Source organism: Peromyscus leucopus, chromosome 4 (assembly GCF_004664715.2).
Source record: "Peromyscus leucopus breed LL Stock chromosome 4, UCI_PerLeu_2.1, whole genome shotgun sequence".
In the NCBI taxonomy this organism is placed as follows: Eukaryota; Metazoa; Chordata; class Mammalia; order Rodentia; family Cricetidae; genus Peromyscus; species Peromyscus leucopus.
The window spans coordinates 714600-728004 of record NC_051066.1 but is presented as its reverse complement, the minus strand read 5'-3'; the positions used below and the strand labels follow the sequence as shown (position 1 = coordinate 728004).

Sequence of the window (13405 nt, the reverse complement as noted above, 5' to 3'; positions counted from 1 at the left end):
GCGTGGGTGGGGGGGGCACCGGAGGCCCAATTGGTCTCTGCCCCCACGTGACTCTGCAGGCCTCTCTCCTTTGTTGGTGTTTCTCTTCATTTAGGTTTATATCTTTTTTCACTCTCCTAAAAGAAAAAAAAAAAATACCCCTATCTTTCTGGGGGCCCTGGGCAGGGGCAGAGGCCAAGGCACTGACTGGGGAGGCCTTGGCCAGCTGGTTGTCCAGGCCGCTGTGGAAGCCTGAGGCAGGGACCCCACGTAGGCGGGTAGGCAGCCGCTTGTTAGCGACTGGGTGGGAGTGGGACCTGATTTACGGGCTGCTCCCTCACCAGGCTGCAAGTCTCTCCTCTTGAATGACTTCCTCCCTGGGTCTTGGCCTGGACTGCGTGGTCCAGCTTGTCCCAGATCTGAGTGTGGAGTCAGAATGGCTGTGTGGAGGGAGGGCCTTAGTGGGGCCCCGTCAGGTAGGGCTCATGTGGCTTTTGATTGTGGCTTCTCTGAATATCACTCTGTATTGGGAGCTGCAAATAAGTTCCATCGATAGCTGCAGAAACTGATACTGTGCCAAGACTGCTGGGCTAGGGGTGTGGTTTCAGGGACTCCAGGTTGGCCATGTGGGGACTGGGCCTGGGTAGGGAAGGAGGTTTGTTTGTTTGTTTGTTTGTTTGTTTGTTTGTTTGTTTTTTAATCTAGAAGGCCAGGCTTCCCTGCTTTGCCTTGGATGTCCCTGTCCACTTCCTTCAAGTCCACACAGGTACTGGCCTGGCCTGGTCCTATTGGGTCCAGATTGCTGAGCCCTGCATGGTCCTCCTCTACCCCACACCTCCCTGTGCATTCCTTCTTCATCTCCTATAGACTGTGTGCTTTGTGAGCCAAGCACCGTTTTAGGCCCCATGGTGGAGAACAGGGAGTCTGTCCCAAGAGGTTTTGCAGCCATTTGTTCTGAGGAGTCGCTTAGGGCACAGGGCCACAAAGTGGGGAGAGAGAACTCCCACTTCACTTGAAGAAACAGGCAAGTCACCCAAAACTTCTCATTTATGTCGCTCTGGATGACAGGGGCTTTTCTAGATAGCTGAGCCAATTTGATTTAAAATCTAAAGTGTCTTTTCCTCATGTTACCATTTAGTTCTTTGCTGTTGTTTTGCTTTGAGACAGTGTCTCATTATGTAGCTCAAACTGGTCTCTAACTCTCCAGCACTCCCTTGTGAGCGCTGGGATTATAAGCATGTGCCACTGCACCCCACTTCAAGTTAAAAAAAAAGCGCCATCAACAGTAATTTTACTGTTCATCAGAACATTTAAATAAGTACGTTTTAATTATGTCTATACCATTACATACAACCCCCAACACTCATGACCTTAGTCTTGCCTTTTTAACCTAGAAAGTTACATTTTTCTTGTAGAGTTAGAACTTAATCAGATTCCTTTTGTTTTATTATTTCTCAGTCCCGTTTCATTTTATTATTTTTGTTTCATTTAAACATTTTGTTTTTCTGATTTACTTAATTTTTGTTTGAGATAGGCTACCACTCTGTAGTCCAGGCTAATCTCCTGATGGCAATTCTCCTGTATCAGCCTTGAGTACAGGAAATACAGGTGTAAGCTGCCATGCCTGACTCTGCTTTTCTGATTTTCCTGCAAATGTTCACATTTTGAATCCATGCTGCTCATCCTCTGAGTTTAGTAAAGAAATATGCTAGAAAATATCATTTCATCAACATGTCACAACAAAATCCTGGTTCTTTGAACTCTTTTTGATGGGAGACTTCAAGAAGTAGGTTCTACATCTCCTGGTGTGTGTGTGGTGCTGGGGTTCAAACCCAGGGCTTCAGAAGTGCCAAGTCTGCCCTCTTTTTAAAAAATATTTTTATTTTTGTATATTTATTATTTTTGAGAGATTTTACTGTGTTGCCCTGGCTGGGTGGAATTCTCCAAATAGACCAGACTGGCTTGGGACACACAGATTCACTTGTCTCTTGAGTGCTGGGATTAAAGGCCACTACACTCAGCAGAGCCTGCCTTCTTAAACAGGGTAAATGGTATCTTTTAGCACCATGGTGCTTTGGAAATCACCAGCCAGCTTAGCTGTGGTGTCCTGGCAAGTCCTTGAGATCTGACTCTGGGTTCTATTCCAATCTGGCTCCTCTCCGGCTGTGTGTCCTGTTTCCATCTCTTCAGGGCCTCATGTTCTCCCTTTATAATGGGTATGAAACATGTAACTTAGCTAGTGTCTGCTTAGGATGCCATGTGTGCTCAATAAGTGTCAGCAACATACACACAAAAGACCCGCTGGAGGTCTGGCTGCTCTGTCCTTAGAGGCTCTTTGCTTGTTGAGTCTGACATTGCAACATTGCTGTCTTTCTGTGATAGGGTGACTCACAGAACCCTCAATGGCTTGATTTATCTCTGGATCCTCAACACTGTTGAATGCTTGTTCTTACAGAAGGCCCCCACATGCTTGTTGAGGGGCTAGGGCTCTAGCTTCTTGTGTTGTCTCCTCTCTAGGTGTTAGCTGTCACTAACACATAAGCTGGGTGTTCCTCATTCCCTAGTAACCTTGAATATGATAGACCCATTTCTCAGGGCTGCCTCCTATGCTCGCTCATTGACCCTAACACACAGAGGTGCTCCACCCCTTCACAGAGCAGGAAGGAGATAGATATGGTTGTGAGCAGGGAATGGTACTATGTCCTTGTGAACCATTACATACCTAGGCTTAGTCTCAAACACTTGCTACCATTCTGGGAGAAGGGTAGAGAGTATCTTTGTCTCATTACCAGTGATCAACATTCAGGACTCAGCTCAGGAGGCAACCCTCTAAAGTTACTTAAGCACAGACAGCTTAGCAGTGGGAAAGCAGAGAGCTAAGGCATAGCTTACACTCCATCTGCTGTGCCCTGGGCAGCCTGCATTCCTGTGTGAGCTCAGCTGCAATGCTAGGGGTCCAGGCCAGTCCTATTGCAAGGAAGCAGAGCCACAGCCCTGATTCAGTGCTGCCTCCCCAATGCAAACAAAGCTTAGAGGCTTACTCCTGAGCAGGGACTTTCCCGAAGTGCCAGGCTTGTTTCCTGGAGGTAGAAGAAAGGACAAAAGAAGCAGAGACCCAGACACTTGAAGGGAGGAGGACAGTTGTGACTGAGGGACAGTGGGAGAAACAGCTAGAAAAGAAGATGAGGGGGTATTGAGAGACCTACTGATGGTAAGGAAGACCCATAGATGGAGGGGAGGGATGAGTGAACTTCAAGAGGGATAGAGAATGAAATGTGCAAGAAGGGAGAAAGAGAGGAAGGGAGAGGAGAGAAAGAAAGAGATCGAGGCACAGATTGGACTAAAAGCCAAGGGGCCCAGGGAGCCGGGGGCAGAAGGAACTAGCTGTGAAGACCCCATTCCGGGCAGTGTAGGGGGCGGGCCTGCTGGCAGCAGTGGAGGCTGTTTCCGCTGCACCCCTTATCAGCCTGCTGCCAGATGTTCAGATCCGATGCCAATGTCAGAGAAGTCCATAGTGCTGGGTCAAGGCCGTGGCCAGCGGGAGCCTCAGCTGCATCATGGGGAGGGGGGCTGGGGGCCTCCTCTAGACCTGCTGACTTTTCCTCCTCCTGTGGCTCACCAGGATGGACCACCTGGTGAGGGTAGAAAAGACTGGGTGTTTCCAGGGGCTACTGCTCTAGACAGAGAGCCAGAGACTTGTGGAGGTAGTATCTGGAGACTGACAACATGAAGATGTGTACACTGCTACACCTCCACCCCCACAAACACACATTAGAGGTAGCATGTAGACATACACATGCAGATAAACACACACACACACACCAGTATAGAACCACATGGGGACAACTTGGGGTTCATTTCAGAACTGTCCACCTTCATACTTCTCCATGTCCCAGCCTGCTGGCGCTTCTGCTCTGCATAATGCTTAGTGCCCATCTTTCTTTTCCATCCCCCAGACTTGAGACAAGACTGCAGCCACAACTGGAGCAGCCAGGTAAGTGCCTCTTGGTGGCTGGTGCTATTCTCAACACATTCACTTAGAAGCTGCATGCCCTCCAAGGAAAGCAAGGGCCAGAGGGACCTGGGACCTTCTAAAATGAAGCCTGGTGGAGCCCCTCCAGGAAGGGGCAGGTGCTGGGTGTCTGGTGGTGCTGAACCTTCAGCCTTGGTCCTGGGCCTCTCTGCCATGCTCCTGGAGCGTGCAGTGCAGCTGTGGCCCCTTCCTGGGGCAGCTTATCTCAGAGCACACACGCTTGGCCCTCAAGAGGTGACCCAGCCTTGCTCCCCACATTCCTCTCGAGTTCTGCAGCCGGTAGGCCCCCCACAGCTCTGAGACTAGGCCTGTGCTTGGGGGATAGTCAGAGCTGCCACTGGGCTATGCCCCTGCTCTCAGACCTAGCCTCCGACAGTCACTGTTGGTATCTCTTGGCTTTCTCTGCTTGTCTCTGTCTCGATCAATCTGTTTATTCCCGTATCTTTCTCTTGGATTGTCCCAATTTGTTTGTTCCTTCAGTGTTCTAATATGTTTTTCTTTGCTTTTTCTCCAGGGTCCTTGAATTATACCAAATCTGGGGACACCTCTGCTCTTCTGACTCAGTGGGAAAGTACATGAAAAGTCAGACCATGGTGAGGGCACCAAGGGCCCTGGAAAAGGGAAGCCTGTTCTGGAGCAGTGGGGTGACTGGAGCAGCATACATTAAGGCCCCCTTTCACCCACCTAGGGAGCCATCCCCAGTAGGTATACAAACCAGGATCTGGTGAGCTCTCCCATGTAGTAGAGAAGGCTGGGGTGGGGGAAGGGGAGGAAACTGGGGCTGGAGGTCTTGGCCTGAGGACCTCCTTCCTGTTTGTAGGGAAGTGACTGCCTCTGAAAGCTGCTGGGGGAGAGGAGGGAGGCCATGGTGACTTCCGGGAAGCTAGCCAAGGGCCTGAGGCCACCCTCCCTGTGCCCACATGGGGCCCCCCAGTCCTGGCTTAAAATAGTGCAACTCCTCCATTGATGTTGGATCCAGCCTGGACCTCAAAGGGCTGCAGCAATGGTTTGTGCTGCCAGTAGGGTCTCTCTCTCTCTCTCTCTCTCTCTCTCTCTCCCCCCCCCCCCAGCTATCCAGTCCTAGTTAGACTGTGGCCCAAGGCAATCGTGGCCACAGGGAGAAAAAACACAGTCTTGGATGCAAGTTTCAGCTCCTGCACTGATCAGCTTTGAGACTTTGGTCTGGTGCCTGCCTGGCTTTCAGCCAAAATGAGACGGTGGCGTGGCCACCAGAGCCTTCCCAGGCATAAAGTGGATGCTCAGAATTGGGTTGCTCCTGTTGGCTGTGCCCTTCCTTACTGTACTCCACTATACCTACATGCTCTTAAGGACTGGGTGCAGAGCAGGGAAGGCTTGTGGAGAGGGAGCTTGCAAGGAGGGCAAGGATGGGGCTGTGGTCTCCATGGTGAGACTTGTTGCCAAGGGAACAAAGTCTCTAGGAGCCCTGGGTCTGGCAGTTGGGCACTTTTGCCACAGGAGCTGGCAGGCTGATTGTCACTGCACCCAAACTCCTGATGGGCAGCCAGGCCAAGGCCAGGCCAAGCAGAGAGGAGGCTCCTGGCTTTGCTGGGCCTCTGCTGCTGAGGTGGAGGGGGCTGCAGCTTCAGCAAACAGCCTCCTTGTACAGATGGACTTCAGTAAGCCCTTAGAGCTAGCCACTATCATTCTTAAACAACTGAGGCACAGGTACCATCCTCTGTTTAGCATTTAGCCCAACCAGGTTGTACCAAAATTACCTGATCATCAAATTTGCTAATTTCTTCCATGGAAGTTCTGTTGGGTCAGCATTCCATGGAATAAAATTTACAACAGTGCTCTCCAAATATCTAAGTGGCTTCTTAAGTAATGGTGAACTGTGAGGATAGGGCAGGTGGGGACCATGGAGGTATCTTTCTGGGTCATTGTTAAATACCACCAAGGAGGGGATGAGCTGAGACCCCTTGTTGATGCTCCTCTTGTCTGGAAAGGACTCCTTGCAGCCAGACCACCCTAATTCCACCACCTTCCCACCATCATTTCTGGATGTTTATGGCTTCACTGCTGGTTACACAGACATCCTCACCTTCAGCCTGGTAAGCTCAGTGGACACACTTCCAACAGGCACCCAGCACTCATTCCTATGCACCCAGGAGCACTCCCCAGTTAGGTCACCTATGAACATTATTTACCCTCTCTGGGCTTCAGTTTTCTTACTTGTAAAATGGATTACCACAGCACATACCTTACTGGGTTGCTCTGGGGAATAAGTGACCTCATGGATGTCACTACAGTCTATGTCTATGTCACTTATTATTTTGGTGCTGAAAATGAACTTGGGGTATCACACTGAGCTATACCCCTCCATTCTTCCTTCTTTCTAGACTGTTACCTCATACCCCAGGAAGCTCACAGTTCACCATTACTTAAGAAGCCACTTAGATATTTGGAGAGCACTGTTCTAAATTTTATTCCATGGAATGCTGACCCAACAGAACTTCCATGGAAAAAATAAGCAAATCCGATGATCAGGTAATTTTGGTACAACCTGGTTGGGCTAAGTGCTAAGACTTTCCACAGCCTTGTCTATGCAAAGGAAGTTTGGGAATCTGGGAGGAAAATAAAGAACATGGCATTTCCTCTGTTTCTGGCCACAGTTTCTTTTTTGACAGAACCTTCATGAGTGCCTATGTTCAGTGGCACCCCAAGAGCCTTGGGGATGTCAGTGCTTTTCAGTACAGATTAGGTTTGGCCTTTATATACAGTTCACAGGATTAATCTTTCATTGGTTGGTTTGTTTTTGAATAGTGAAAGGTTCAACCAAAGGCCGTCTGTTCCTAAGCTTTGTTACAAACTCCCATTTGTGCTCAGAACTGCTGAAGGAGCAGGGAGGAAGCTCTTGTAACCTTGGTATCAGATAGACCTGGATTCAAAAACTAATTCTACTGCTTGCACATGTCATCTTAGGCAAGTGCAAAAATTCCCTGAGCCTGTATGCTTCAGAGCAAAAGGGATGACAAGGCATGGTGCAGGTGGCCATAGGGTGTGCACTAGGCAGCCAGTGCACACCCTTCCTGCGCCTGTTTCTATCTGCTCCCTCTTGAAGACACCCCACACACCTCCTTCTGCTGTGGTCTCTTTGTTTCAAATCACCTCTTTCAAGCCTCAAGGGCTCTTTGGCACCTTATGCTGGGCACAGAGCATAGAAGGCAGCTGGGTGTCCCTGTTTCACTCAGAACAAATTAATAGACTGAGGAGACTCCTTTGGCCTTTATCTTGCCTTTGAGGAGTCTCCCTCTGTCTTTACAGCCGTCACCCTGCCTGAGCAGGGTGTGTGAGCAAGAGTACAAGATGGTTGAACTTTGAAACCGGTAGATCCGGGTTCAAGACACTTTCTGTGTTGCCTCTGGCCATGTCCCTTGACTTTTCAGTCGCTATTTGCTCACATCCTACATAACTTACAAAGAAGCCTTATTGGTTTTCTGGAGAGTCGGGTATTAACTTGCTAGATCACTGAGTAGGCAAGGCAGGCCACCATCATTCAGCACACTGCTGCCTCTGACACAGCTGAGACTCAGCAGGTGGACTTCTCCCCAACTCCGAACTCCTTCCAGTGGCGCTCCAGGGCCCAATAGCTTCCCCAAACTCGATTTCTTCCTCATGTTCTTTTGTTTATAGGATCTTGGAACAAGCTGCAGTGGTGTGTAGTTCTCATCTTGGTGACTTTCAGAACTATTCTCATCAGGGAAGCCCTTCCTTTTAGGTTCTTACTACCTGTCCCATCCCAAGTCATAACGCTCTCCTTGCAGTACTTCACAGGTCTGTGTATCTCCCACCAGGCTATCCCCTAGTTGTGCCTTTTTTCTGGCCGGGAACCTTGTGCAAGTCTTTTCACCATTCTCAACCTTAGTTTCTTCATTTACAAAATGAGACAATGGTCCTTCAAACTCATGGTGGTCTAGGTTTATGAAAAAGCAACACAGTGCCCAGCAGATAGCAGGCACTCACTGGCTCCTGAAATTCTGGAGCAGACCATTCCTTGCCGGCTCTCAGCAACAGAGATGGGTGGTGCTGGCTATGAGCAGGAGTCCATGTCTCAGGACACCCGGCCATCCCTACCCCCGAGTCCCAGATAAGCTTCACAGACAGATGGCATGTGCAGAGGATTCACATTTATTGGTTCAAATACAGTACCTAATGCTTGCTAAACATGCATTTCACACTAATTGGTCACATTTTCACAGGTAGTCAATTCACAGAACAGGGCCCACCCCTTGCCAGCAGACAAGTGTGGGAGGTAGCAGAGGGCCTGAGTAGCCTGCAGAGCCCACCAACTATCATTTGGTCATGCAGGGCTGATGGAGCCAGGCTGGCAGGCAGCCCTTGGCCGGCCCTTTGGAAACAAGGGCTCAGAGACATCCTATTCACTTGATTCCTACATAGGACTGTGGGAGGACTGGGAGGTAGCCTAAGGCAGGCTCATCACTTGCCATCAGAGCCCCTGAAATCCAAACCATGGAGCGTAGGAAGGCCTCTTCCAGGGGTGGCTTGTCTCTAGCTGGGCAGGTGGAAAGAACTCCCCAGACACTGCCCAGACATTACAATGCAGCCACAAACCCCTATCACAGGCCTGGGATGGCAACACAGACAAAAACACCAACAGTCCAGGGTTTCATTCCCGACAGAAACATGTAAACAGCACAGGAGCTACAGTATTCTTTTCCCACAGGAATCCTCAGAGAGGAATCGACCAGGATGTCACTCATGAGGTAGTTGGTTTTTTTTTTTTTTTGTTTTTTTTGTTTTTTAATGGAAATTTGAGTCAAAAACATTATCACCTATTATATTTTAGCTAAGAAAAAGGTCACCCAAGAGCAAGAGAACCCTTTGGCTGGCAGGGCTGGCTTCAGGGTTTTGGAAACTAGCCTCCACCAGTAGCATATTTTTCTTAGGTTTGGAGCAGGCCCTGGCCTTTCTCACACTTCCATTTAAGTCTACAACTGATACCCAAGCAAGCTGGGGTCTATTTAGGACTACAGTCTGAGAAGAGGACTTGTCCTGGGCAGAAGGGCCAGGCTTCCCATGAGCACCATAGAGACTCATGTGTAGGATGATCAGAAGTCTTGAGGAAGCCCAGACCTAACCAAAGAGGCAGCTTGCTTCCAGCTCAGTGGACTGTAGCTTCGCCCTCTGAGGAAATGGCCAGGGTTTGACTCTCTAGTCTAGAAAAGATGTTACTTGTGGCAGCCAAGAAAAGGCTTTCTGGGGACCCTTTAATTAAATACACATCCCTGAGCTGTGGCCCCAGAAGTGCCTGCTTCAAGGCTGACCAGTTTCCAGCACCTGGTGGGATGACTGCCGTTTTTCATCCTAAGACATAGATAAAACACTACTTCATGGACACTGGGCATGAGGAAAAGGGAGGAGGACCAACGGCAGAGGGGTGTGTGGGTATTCCCATGGATCAAGGTGGGGGAGTCAGTTAGTGGATTTTTTTTTTCTTTCTAAACTTTAACAAAGCAATAAAGAAAAAAAAATCAAAGTTTAATAGAAGGGCTGGTCTGAAAGACTAAATTTCTTAAAAACAGCTGCAAAAAAAAAAAAAAATTAACAAGGAAAAACCACGAAGAATAGTGTTACAAAGGCAGAGACACAGAACGTCTGCTCAGCTTTCTGCCCTATGGGAGGACACGGCCCCTTTACTTTGGCTAACCTTGGCCACAACTTAAGAGACTGCCTGCTGCCTATCTGTCCCATTATTCAGGAAGTCAAGAACAAACAAGAGAGGTGCAGAGCAGCAGACTAGACAGCTGGCTCAGACTGTGGCAGCATGTACTTCCCTGAATAGTGGGGCAGGTCAGAGGTAGGCTGATACATGTGAAGCGGGCAACTTTGGGTGATGCCTCTATGTTCTCCTACCCTCCTGGTTCTACGATCAGGACAGGGAGGTTCCTGACTGCCCTCTTCAGCTTTAGGTTGGCTCTGGGGACAGGGTGTCCTGAGCCAGGTGGAGTGCTTTGAGATGAGTTGTAGGGAATTTCTCCAAACTTAAGGGTGAGACCACCAAACCCTGCAAAGTCACTGAAGGTCTATAAAGGGAGCCAGAGAACATGAATTACAAAGCTCCTAGAATCCAAACTTTTATCTTGAGTCAAGAAAACATACAAGAAAAGGGAAGCCTGTATGTTTTGGCATAGTGCAAGGAGGTGGATTCTCCTTTTCAACATGGCTTTTGGGGTTATATTTTTTATGGTGAAGAATTCTCACTCAAAGTGAGTACTTTTAGTGGCCAGGATCAGAGAGGACAGGAGAGAGAGGAATGAGAAATAATGTGCACAAATTTTTCCTTCTTCCACTAGCAAAAAGGCTGCCTGTTAACCAAACATTATGGGAAAAAAAGGCAAAGAACAAGCACACCAAACCTCCCCCTCCAACCTTTCTCTGTGTCCTTCAAACCAAAATCACAAATACATCTAGTGGCTGACCTAATGTCTCCACGCTGCTAGCTACACTCCTACCTTCTCCTCATAATACCTGAGTTTGCAATGCAGCATAGTCACTTTACCCTGTTTAAAAGAAGCCCATGTCATAAAAGGACTGGGTGCAGAAGACATTAAAGGCGGTCCACAGGTCAGGCTCCAGCTCAGAACACACAGCCACTTGGCTCAGAGATTCTGCAGGGCTCTTGGCAATGAATGGGCTCTTTGTTCTGTGGAATCTGCTGCAAACATTTGTAAAAATGGATTTGTACAATGGCAACTTGCAGAACCTTTCCCCCACTCTACAAATTAACACCCTGCTCTGTTTAATACTTCATTATTGGAGAGACATATTCTTGCCTCATCAGAGCTTTGACATTCAACACACCAGGTAAGATGTTAGTGTGAAAAGAAATTTCAAAAACTAGCAATTTGACAAATGGAGGTCTAAGCAAAAGAAAGCTGCCGTACATAGGTGATGTCTCTGAGAGTTGTCTCTGATTTTCACCTTGAGGAACACAGTTTGACCTGGAGCCAAAGAATGTGATCTGGTTGGTTAAATACAAAATTTGAGGAAAACAAGAAAAATATTGTGAACTTAGAAACAAACATACACATCAACACACACATATCTTCCCACCAACATGTGAAAAATATTCTGTCTGGAACTTTCCTGAGGAACACATCTCATTTTTTCTTTCTTTCTCAGAGCAGCTGGGGAATAAGACTGAGAAATAATGCTCTGAACTTTGGACATCAAGGGACATTAAGTGTCACTTTGTGGTACCCGTAACAATTTACTAGAGAGAAAAGTTCTAGTGAAGACTACCTAGGATGCACAGGATTTGGTGGCCTCCTATGTAAGTGAACTAGGCTTCGTTGGGGTAGAGTAAACAGTTCCTGAACACAAAGGCTCAAGGAGATACTGTGGGTGTGGCAGGCCAGCCAAGAGATGCAGCCAGTGGAGTACCTGCCTGGGGTACTGGCTGTAGGAAGGCCTGGTGTGGGCAAAGAAAGGAAAAGCAGCTGAAACAACTCTAAGACAAACTTGGTGTAGTCCTAACCAAATTCTGGAGGGCAAGAACTCTTCTTAGAACTAGGTGGGGCAGGCAGTAAATCACAACGGCTCCTGGCTGCATCTGCAGAGGCAGCAGGCAAGCCCTTAGACACATGAGGTAGTTTAAAGCCCCTTTCCCTTCCGGGTACTTCTGGCTCCATCCCTCCAAGCCTTGGTAGACCAGACCACTGATGTTAGTTGAAGGAATAGCTGGGTCTTGGCTTTCTGTTGTAGAGCCCTGGTAAACTAATCTCATTTTGGAAATAATAGGAGAGCTTACAACAAAATTTAGGAACCAAGTCTCTGGTTCTTTCTACTGTTTAAAAATGGCAGTTTTAGCCGAGCAGTGGTGGTGTACACCCTTAATCCCAGCACTTGGGAGGTAGAAGCAGGTGGATTTCTGTGAGTTTAAGGCCAGCCTAGTCTACAGAGTGAGTTCCAGGATAGCCAGGGCTACCCAGAGAAACCCTGTCTCAAAAACAAAACAAACAAACAACAACAACAAAATACAAAAACAAAACAAGTTCAAGATTTGGTTCTGAGGATAAGGTGGGGAGAGAACAGGGGCTTCCAAAGGAGTCTATTCTTTCAGTAGGTTGGCCTACATCCCTCTACCCTTTGAGAGAAACAAGTTAAAGGAGAATAAATCAGAAATGGCATAAGATCCAGAACAGGGCATTTTTCTGTCACTTTTCTAAAGGACAAGGAGTCAAATTCATAGCAGGGAGGGATGGAGTCTGAAGAAGGTAGGCCTTGGTAGATCTGGGTTAGGAAACTAGGCAGCTATGAGCCCCAGGTTAGCTGGGAGGCTGATTTATTGTCAGGACTCTGTCTAGATGAAAAATTGACAGCAGCATTCAACAGACAACAGTGTGTGGAGTGGGAGGGATGCAGCAGAAGGGAGGAGCAGGAGTTTCTGCCCTTTAGGCTTGTGGGATGAGGTGATGGTTAATCCTCATCAAACATTGAGGATTAAAATAAAAATTGCCTCTCAAACATCCTACCCGCCTCTTTAGTAAATCTCCCTATACCATTTTGCTCTTTTGGCATACTTTTTTACTTAGTAAGTCTGTGGCTATAAAAAGGCAGTTTGTTCTCTAACAGACAAGTGTACGTCTGCTGAGATTGTGGAAAAGGTAGGGATGGTCATATCCCGGTTTCCATTGAGGTAGTTGTCTTTGTCAACATTATGGAAATAGTCGTCTAGTCCATCCCACCCTTTCCCTTAAAATACAAAAGAACTATCTCTAAACAATGACAACACAGTAACATTAAACATCTTCACATTCTGTAAACTGCAAGGAAATGCATCTGCTGCATTCACACAAAAGCATGTGCATCATGTTGAAGGCCATACATTCAACTCTGTCGTGAAATAAATATATAGAAAAATGAGGTTAAAAACAGACAAACAAACAAATTCTTCTTGTGATGGAGGTAGCTGCTCCACAGTCTCCATCTTGGTCTCTCTGGCTCTTTCCTCTGGAGCCTGTCCCGTCCACCCAAGGCACTGGAGCACCTGAGGCAGTGCAGGGGACAGGTCACTCCTTCACTGCACTTGTCTTGCAGGAATGCAGCACCACCTTAAAGAGGAGGGGCAGCTGCTCCAGGGGCACATTCACCATCTTTCCTAGGTAAAGGGAAGAGAGGAATTAGTAGCGGCTACTAGGAAAGCCTGTCTGGTCTATTCTCAGGCTGCTGGATCTCTTGGTATAGGACAAGGGCAAGACAAGTATCAGGAGTACAGCACAGGTCATAAGGTTAGATAATGTCAGAGTGTCTAGGCTCACTCTTCCATCTGCTACACTTGTTCTATGCCAGCCAGTTCAAAGCATTGTCTCATTCAAACTCATAATGTTTTTCTGATTGCCTTTTACCCCA

The 13405-nt window shown here is 47.8% G+C and overlaps 1 protein-coding gene across 2 annotated transcripts in view; it reads right to left on the bottom strand.

Moving 5' to 3' along the window:
* Positions 1-12790: 12790 nt before the first annotated feature.
* Positions 12791-13405, bottom strand: part of Nr6a1 (nuclear receptor subfamily 6 group A member 1) — a 213160-nt gene continuing 212545 nt past the window's right edge. For both annotated transcript variants that reach the window (XM_028856772.2, XM_028856773.2), the window contains exon 11: positions 12791-13154. In XM_028856772.2, coding sequence (XP_028712605.1) covers positions 13066-13154 — 89 coding nt within the window. In that variant the 3' untranslated portion in view covers positions 12791-13065. The remainder of the gene's footprint in view (positions 13155-13405) is intronic.